This window comes from Egretta garzetta, unplaced genomic scaffold, assembly GCF_000687185.1.
Source record: "Egretta garzetta isolate BGI_Z169 unplaced genomic scaffold, ASM68718v1 scaffold277, whole genome shotgun sequence".
Lineage (NCBI taxonomy): Eukaryota > Metazoa > Chordata > Aves > Pelecaniformes > Ardeidae > Egretta > Egretta garzetta.
The window spans coordinates 530,591-538,742 of record NW_009260271.1 but is presented as its reverse complement, the minus strand read 5'-3'; the positions used below and the strand labels follow the sequence as shown (position 1 = coordinate 538,742).

The 8,152-nt window shown below is 54.8% G+C and overlaps 1 protein-coding gene across 1 annotated transcript in view; it reads left to right on the top strand.

The window, feature by feature from the left end:
* Nucleotides 1-5,756, top strand: part of FBXO10 (F-box protein 10) — a 24,822-nt gene extending 19,066 nt beyond the window's left edge. Inside the window, exons 7-10 of the mRNA XM_009642452.1 lie at nt 1,183-1,458; nt 1,766-2,076; nt 4,008-4,189; nt 5,591-5,756. Coding sequence (XP_009640747.1) covers nt 1,183-1,458; nt 1,766-2,076; nt 4,008-4,189; nt 5,591-5,756 — 935 coding nt within the window. The remainder of the gene's footprint in view (nt 1-1,182; nt 1,459-1,765; nt 2,077-4,007; nt 4,190-5,590) is intronic.
* The last annotated feature ends 2,396 nt before the right edge of the window (nt 5,757-8,152 follow it).

Below are 8,152 nucleotides of genomic sequence, written 5' to 3'. Positions count from 1 at the left end.
GGCACCAAGCCCAGTGCAGAGCAAGGACTCCAGAGGTCTGCAGGCCGTGCCGCCAGGCTGTGGCTCATGAAGGGCCCTGCCCCTGTGGAGGAGACTATTGCTTTGTCACCAGTGGAGGGCAGGGACTTCCCCCCGAGCCCTGAGAGGGAAGCTGGCCTTGCACCTTGTCATCATGCAGGATGGGGTTGCAGGGGAGGATGCACGGCCCCGCAGGACGAGGGGAGCTGCGTCTGCCGTTCTCCTGCACCCAGCTAGCCCGGGGTGCCTGGCAGGATCTGAAATCTAACAACTGGGATAACGCCTGACGGGGGGGAAAATCCCCAGGTGATTTTCTTAGGAAGCTGGAAATAGCTTTTTTAAAGGGGTTTTATAGTGACTGCAGAGGGACAAGGGCTGCAAAGAGCCCACCACCGCCACGGCGCGGGCCTCGGCCCTGGAGGGGCTGTGCTTCTCTCTGGCCCCGTTCCGGGCAGAGGTGGGATGCAGGCAGTCACACAGCATGGCTCTGAGTGCGTCTGTCTGTCCATCTGTCCTGCTAGTAACACTAGGGGGAGGCAGTGGTGGCCAGCAGTGCTGGTGGCCATCGTCAGCCCCTTGCAGCAAGGGAAAGGTGCACAGGGAGAGCCCAGAAGTTTCTGGAGCAGCAGTGCCCAGGGCAGGAGGAGGGGGAGGGCGGGCGCCCAGCCACCCTGGGGCTGGCGAAGGGACAGCGCACCGCGCGCGTCAGGAGGAGAGACGAGGGCCTGATCCTGCAGAGGGCTGGAGCACACGTGGGCTCCCAGAACTGTGGCTGCCCCTCGTGGCGAAGCCTGTGGAGCCAGTGGACAGGGCTGTGCCTGGCCATCCCACACAGCCCCATGGCGGCGGGGGCTTGCCTCCTGGTTCCATGAGTTAAAGCAAGGGACTTGAGCTGGGATCAGAGCACACGCAGTGCCAGGAGGGGGTGGAGGCGGGGAAACGAAGGCACTGAGCTCACGGACTTGAGTCAGCCCAGCGGGACTAAGTCAGTTCAAAGGATCACTGTGAGCCCCTGACATACAGGGTTAGCCCTCATGTGTGCTCAAAGAGGAGGATCATCTCTGTCACATCTGCACCTCACAAAGACCACCAGCCACGCCGGGGCAGGGCTGGGGGTCTCCAGGCACTGCTGAGTCAGTGGGCTGTGCTGCTCTTGCCCTGCAGGCAACAAGGGCTGCGGCGTGTGGATGATGTCCTCCAGCCTCCCACACCTCATCAACAACCAGATCAGCCACAACAGCATCTACGGGGTGGCAGTGTTCTGCCACAAGGACGACACTGGTGACTACCGCCCCATCCAGGGAGGCAGTGAGAGTTTCCAGGAGGAGAGGGAGGGTGCCGGTGGGGAGAACGACCCTGACAGCGAGGAGGAGTACCTGGCTGCCCGGCGTCCCGTCAGCGTGGCGCTGGTGGAGTTGAACAGCATCGATCACAACGGAGGTGAGCTTGGGGCCTGGGGCTCTTTCTGGACTCCAGGAGAAGGGATGGCATACAGAATGATATGTTGTCCTGGCCTGCCAGCACTGGGGTCTGCCAGGGTCTTCCTCAGCTGCCAACAGGCCATGAGCACCCTGGAGAAATGATTCACTGAAACCTGAGTGTGCGCGGGTTTTTGTCCTTAAGCTCCTAATCAGAAAGTCATATTCTGACAGAAAAAACTGAGTAGCTTTTAGAAACAAATACATTTGTGGTCATCATGATTGAGGCTGCAAGCTCTTCACTGATAGCTCTTCTTTTTGGTTGGCAGCTGCTGGGTTGCACATCAAGAGCAGCGAAGCACTTAACATCATCGCCAATGTAATTCACGCCAACCGTGATGGCGGAGTGGCAGTGCTGCAGAGCAGCCAGATGACGTGCATTGCAGACAACAGCATTTCCTGCAACAGCCAGGGAGGCGTGCTGGTCGAGGCCGAGTGCCAGGTGGAGCTGCGTGGCAACGGCATCTATGAGAACAGCAGCCATGGCATCGTCTCCAAGGGAGAGGGCATCATTGCGGAGAATGACATCATCGGCAACCAGAGGTGTGGTCTTCAGCTGCTCCAGGCAGCGGACATGAAGGTGCGTCCTGCGAAGGGCTGAGGGGGCACTGACTTGTGTGCTCCTGTGGCCGGGGGCAGAGGCGAGACAGAGCCTACTGCTGCTGCTCCCCTCCCTCCCTGGGCAAGGGGGAAACCAGCAGGCCTCCAGCTGGCAAGCAGGACCAGAGGGACGGCCCTGGCATTGCCAGCAGGAGGAGCAGACAATCAGGATCAAATCCTTGATCCTGTGATTAGAGGGGCTGTAATTTCTAGGCTACATTAGAAGTGAGTGCAGCTGATTGAGGGAAGTTGTCACCCATCTCCTTTGCCATTGGAAGGCTGCATCTGAAATATTGCGTCCAGTTTGGGACCTCAAGGTCAAGCGGAAGGTGGAGAAAAGGGAGAGGGTCCAGTGCAGAGCTACCAGAATGGGCAAGTGCTGGGACACATGAGTGATGAGCCAGAGGGAGCTGGGGTCGATGAGTCTGGCAAAGAGGAGGCTAAGGGGGATCTAGCAGCAGCCCACAGCAGTCAGAGCCAAGCCCTTCTCCGCAGTGCCAGGCAGTACAACAAGGGTCAACAGCACAAGTTGCAGTGGTTCCTGGACCTTGGGAGGTCCAGGTGGGAGACTGGGGGTCTCTTGCCTTGGAGGGTGGTGCAGCCCTGGGACAGGTGTGTGGGTGTCACCATCCTTGGAGGTGTCCAAGCCTTGGTAGGACAAGCCAGGGCTGCCCTGATCTCGTGCTGTAGACAGTCCTACTACAGAGCTCCCTTCCACCAGCAGTCCTTAACTCAATTTTTTTTGTGGGCAGCCATTGGAAATAGGCTGGAGGAAAGTTGGCAGAAATTGTTTGACGGAAGATGTAGGTGGGAATTAAAAAAGCAAGTGGGTGATCCCGTAGGCCTTTGTTGGAGATCTGCGTGAGCTGTGCTGAGGAATGGGTTAGCTGCTGTCTGAACTAGATTTTTTTTGGAAGTTAGAGGCAGCGTTCCAGCATCTAGCCAGTTCCCAACGTTAGTGCCTCGCTCAAGGTTACCTCTGCTCTGTTCTTTGTGGAGGTGAAACCATTGTGCATGAAAATGATAGATAAATGCAATGTAACTCATTGTGAAGGAGCCCTAAAATGGTTACATGGAAAGCCCTGCCAAGACAAATGGTCCACGTGAGTCCCACAGGGGCTGCAAGCTCCTTTTGAAAATCATGCCCGTAGAAAACCATTGTCTTCTGGACCAGAAGCTAAAAACTGCTGCATTTTCCATGGTCCCAACTGCCCAATATCCTGGACCATACAGGCAGGATTCATCTTGCGGGGTTTATCTGGGGAGCAGAGCGGGTGGCACGGTCCTTGTTGAAGTTCTGCCGATGTCATGGTGCTGTCATTTCTTGTCTGCCCACTGGCAGAGCCCAGGAGGTGCCTCAGAGCAGGTGAGATGGTGTGCAGAGCTGGGTGGGGAGGAGTGCTGGGCAAGGAGTGCCACAGCAGCTGTTGATGTGGAGCCAAGGAGGAGAAGGGACCAAAATGATCTTCCAGATGATGGCACAGTGAGAGCTGTGGCCTTGACTTTCTTGGGAAGAGGAGACTCCTAAGTGCTCTTTTTTTCATATACAAACAAGTGACATCCTGTCAGTGAAACCTGGAGGGCAAGGAGCAGCACGCTCATGTTCAGCAGCATCTGTGCTTGTGTTTCACTAGGGGGATGGATACTGCAGTGACGCTTGTGGCATCCAGCATTGACAACAACTGAGCTGCCATCTGGGGCCACCAGCAATGTGTGGAAGGCTTTGGGAAGGCTTGTGTGTGCATGGCTACGGTGCATCCAGTCTGAACCGTTGGTGTGCTCCCAAACTGCCAGGGAGTGCTAGTGAGCCTGCAGGCAGAAGAGCTCTGGGGTTGGGTTTTGTGTTGCTCAAAGAGCTGTATGAACAGTGTCCTTCTGCTTGGGCCATCCTGTATAAACCGTATTTTGCAGGTGACCAAGAACAGGATCCAGTCCTTTCAGGACTATGGGATTGCTCTCTTTGATGAAGCCAAAGGCCTGGTGCAGGAAAACCTCATTTTCCAAGGGAGATCCAAGAAATCCATTTTGCGACCAATGTCAAATGCAGAGGATTGCATCATCCAAAACAACATGCTTCTCACCTTCAAGAAAAGGTAAGGCCCCTGGCACCACGGGGGGCAGCGTGGAGCCACCGTTGTGCTCCTGTGTTAGGTGAGCTCTGCTTTACAGCTCCTCTTCCCAGCTTCCCACACCTGCTGACCCACAGCACCAGCCTCACGTGCCTGGTGAACCACTGCAGATGAGGACTGTGGATCAAGCAGAGCCAAGAGGTTCCTCACGGGATACCTCTAAATCCAAGTGAGGGGCTTGGATTATTCCTTGACAGGCCAGCGTGGGTCTTCATGATGTCTCTGAGTGTAGGAACATCTGCCCTGTGCCCTGGCCAGCTCATTCTCCTGCACAGTGCTGCCTTTGAAGCCTGGCTGCTGTGTTTGCATACTGCACTGCTGTCCCTGCAGCATGGGCAGCCCCCGGCGTGTTTGTAGCCTGGGCCAAGAGAGTTGGAGGAAGGAGGAACAGCCAGAGCCACCCCGAGTCTGCACAGTTCTTCTGTGCTGGTGAGGAGGAGGGTGGCTTCAGGCACCAGATTCCACCTCCAGGCGTTTGCTGCCACTGCAACATGAATGATGTAATGGGAAACTGCATCTTGGAGTGTTTGTTTTTCCCGAGCATGATTTAGCTGCCCTGGTCTTTGTGCCAATGTGAGAATGTGTCTTCTGGTGGTCTTCAACAGCATCTCTGTACCTGCAGACCTCTAATGGGTATTGCAAAGCTTCCCCTAGCTGCCAGCTGTCACCCACATCTCAGTGACCCTCATCACTACAGGCCTTGTTCAAAACAAGTCACTCTAGACCAGGATTCTGCAGCAGATACCTGAGAAGGGAAAGCTAGAGCCCCGTCACCTGTACAAGGGCTGGGTATTCAGTGGGTTGTTCTTCTTAGCCAGAAGTTTGACCTTGACTCTTCTCTCTGGGTCACAAATCTTGGTCCAGGGTAGGGGAGAGGACATAGTGAAATCCCCCAGGTTGATGATGCTCTCACCTCGTCCTCCAGGCTCCAATAGCACGCAAGTCAGGTGCACTAGGGAGAACTCTCAGCACCTCCTCCAGTGCCCTTAGCCCCAGCATTCCTCCACTAGTTTTCCAAACCCGGGTGCCTTTAATCAATTCTTGGGAGGTGCCAGCATCAGTTCTCCCTCTGCAGGCTTTTGCCCCATCCCCCAGAGCCTGCAGTCAGGTAGAGGCGTTGGCTGTGAAATCACATACAGTAGTTTTTGCAGTGAAGTAAGATTTCTGTCTCAATTCTCCAGCCATTTCTGTCCCACTTGGGTTTTGGAACAGATGTCGTGTGGTGAGCATTGTGCACCTCCCAGTGCTGCTTTGCCCCTTTTCCTCTGTGAAGAGTGTACCTCAAAGGAGCGTTTCTAAGGTTGCTATGGAAGCACTGTTCCATCCCGCTCACAGCCACTTGTGGGGTGTCTCTTCTTTTCCCAGGTTTGATATGCAGTGCATGCTGATCAACCCCCCAGCACGGCCTCACATCAAAGGGGGTGCCCCAGGGTCCTGCGTGGCGGCTGGTCGTCAGAGGGTTTCCAGCATAACCACCAGGGGGGATGGGGGCTGCCACAACCACGGGAGCATCTTCTGCACCATTCTTTGACCGGGGAGGAGGTTTCTTCACCAGCCTCTCTGCCTGTCTTGTCTCCAGAGCTGCTGCTGGGAAGCTCTCACAGGGATGGGGAACCCCACAGGACTGAACTCCCTTTTTCATGAAAGATTTTGCAACTTCAGTGGCCCCTCACTAAATAAAAAATAGCTGGTAAAACAGCCATTAATTTCTTCCTCTTTGCCTACTGAGATCGCTGCTGGGGTAACTTAGAAGTGAGCAGTAACTCAGATGAAATACGCTCCTGGCAGGACCACTGGTGTGCCTGGCTGGGCCCCTCCAGCCTCAGCTCCAGACAAACTCTCTGCCTGCGGGGCCTGTGGCATTATTTATGTGGGAATCACTTGTTTTGAAGCTGTTTTGTCAATGACCATCTGCATTTGTGCCAGAAGACTCAGGGGCTGACGATGTCCTGTGTGGTCTTGCTTGGTTTCTGTTTGTGCGGATTCCAACCCAGAAGGGGCACACAGACAGATGTATGCACAGACATACCTCTGTGCAGTGTGGGTCCTTCCAGCGACAAGGCGTAGTCACTGTCTGCCCAGTACCTGCCCCTGAGTCCCAGTCTCCCCAGTTTCTGGCACCAGGACATATGAGCCCCCAGAGGCTGCAGGCTCCCCTCAACAGACAGACACAGACACACAGAGACAGAGTGCCCGGGCTCCCAAACCACTTCACCTCCTTGTTGGCAGCAGCCCCACACAGATGCAGAGCCCCGCACACTGCTGATGCCGGCACCCACACCAAAGGGCGAGCCCTCACCCTGGGAAGAGTTAGAAATGGCATTTGGTGAGCGGACAGGGCAGACTGCGCTCGTCAGGCACAGGCATGGCCAGACCAGCATCTGTCCTTGGCCACCAGCCACCTGTTTACACAAATGAGCTGCATCTTATCCCTTTGTTCTCCCACATTTATTCTCCACAAACCACCCTGATCCCCATGTTTCCCCACATTTGGTTCCTCCCATCCTGTAATAAGCCTTGTGTAATCCCAGAATGGTCTTGCCCTGCACCCCGTAGCATCGCCTGTACCCGTGGCAGTGGCCCCTGGTGATCCGGAGAGGTTGGGTGTCCCCCAGCCCATGGGGCTGGGTCCCCCTGGGACTGGGAGGAGCTGGGCAAGGGCTGATGTCTCTAGGGGTGTCACTAGCAGTGCCCTTGCCATCTTCTGCGGCTCAGTGCTCTTGCTGGGGAGACAGAGGCTTGCACGCTGTAACCTTGCATGAGCAGCCAGCAGTTTCTGCCACGTCACCCACCTGCCTGAAACCCGCGGTCTGCTCCCAGGTGGATTTTCTGTCTCATTCACCTAACGAGCTGCCTAGACAGCCTTCTCTGCTAGGCCTTGCCATAACTGCTGCACAGTCTGATGTCCCTGCTGCTGCTCTGCAGACTGATGCTGTAAGAAGATCCATTACACTTACGTTTATTTTAAAGGGAGAAGTACTGTTTTCTATAATTTCAGGAAAACTGTCTGCCACAAATAAAATGCTATATTTTAAAAGTTGTCTACTTTTTAGTAACTGAGTTGCTTTCCAAACTGAGTGAAGTTTTCCAGAGCAGCTTTTGGGGCAACAGTTTTGCAAAGGGCTTGTTGCACTGCAAGGGCGTGGGATGCAGCCCTGCCCACCTCGCGGGGACGGACACTTGGCAAGCACGGTGTGTGCCAAAGCCTGGAGGGTTTCCTGTGCTCAGGAGCAGGTTTAAAAACAGAGGTGAGTGACAAACATTACAGGTTGGTGAATCTCCACCCCAGCTGTGTCTGTGTGTGTGTGTATATATATACACACAAATATGTATATTTTTAATATATAAATATCTATATATAAAATTCTGAGTGTACAGTCCAGGGTTGTATTGAACCACCACCACAGAAAACCTTTTGTCATTAAAAGACTGCCTATTTTATTTTGGTACTGTACGGTCAGTGAGTTGGTCAAGGTGCCTGAGCATAAAGGCAAAGCTGAGTCAGCACAAGCCTTCAGAACCCAGCGGATCTGAAGCACCAACTGCTGGCTGTCGTTCCCTGGGCCGAATGGGAGGAGATGCACACAGCACAAGGAGAGCTGGGGGCAGGGATGGTGGTGCTCCTTGAGATGAGTGTGGCTGAGCTGAAGCAGACTTAGAGAAAGGGGAAGGTGAGACCCACCTGGGGCATTGCAGGGCAGTCCCTGCCATGGTGGCGTGACTCGTGAGACACACTTCAGGGAAGGAAGGGTTGTAGCTCCTATCTGAGAGCCACCCTCCAGCTGTTAACAGGTCTGCTTTGCTTGGTGGATGGTCCAGGAGCAGGGGTAGAGTCAAGCAGTAGAAGCAGCCAGCAGTGGTAGCAGGAGAGATGCCAGTACACAATATGCCTGTATGTGTCACTTTGTAAGTGGCAGGAGAGGAATG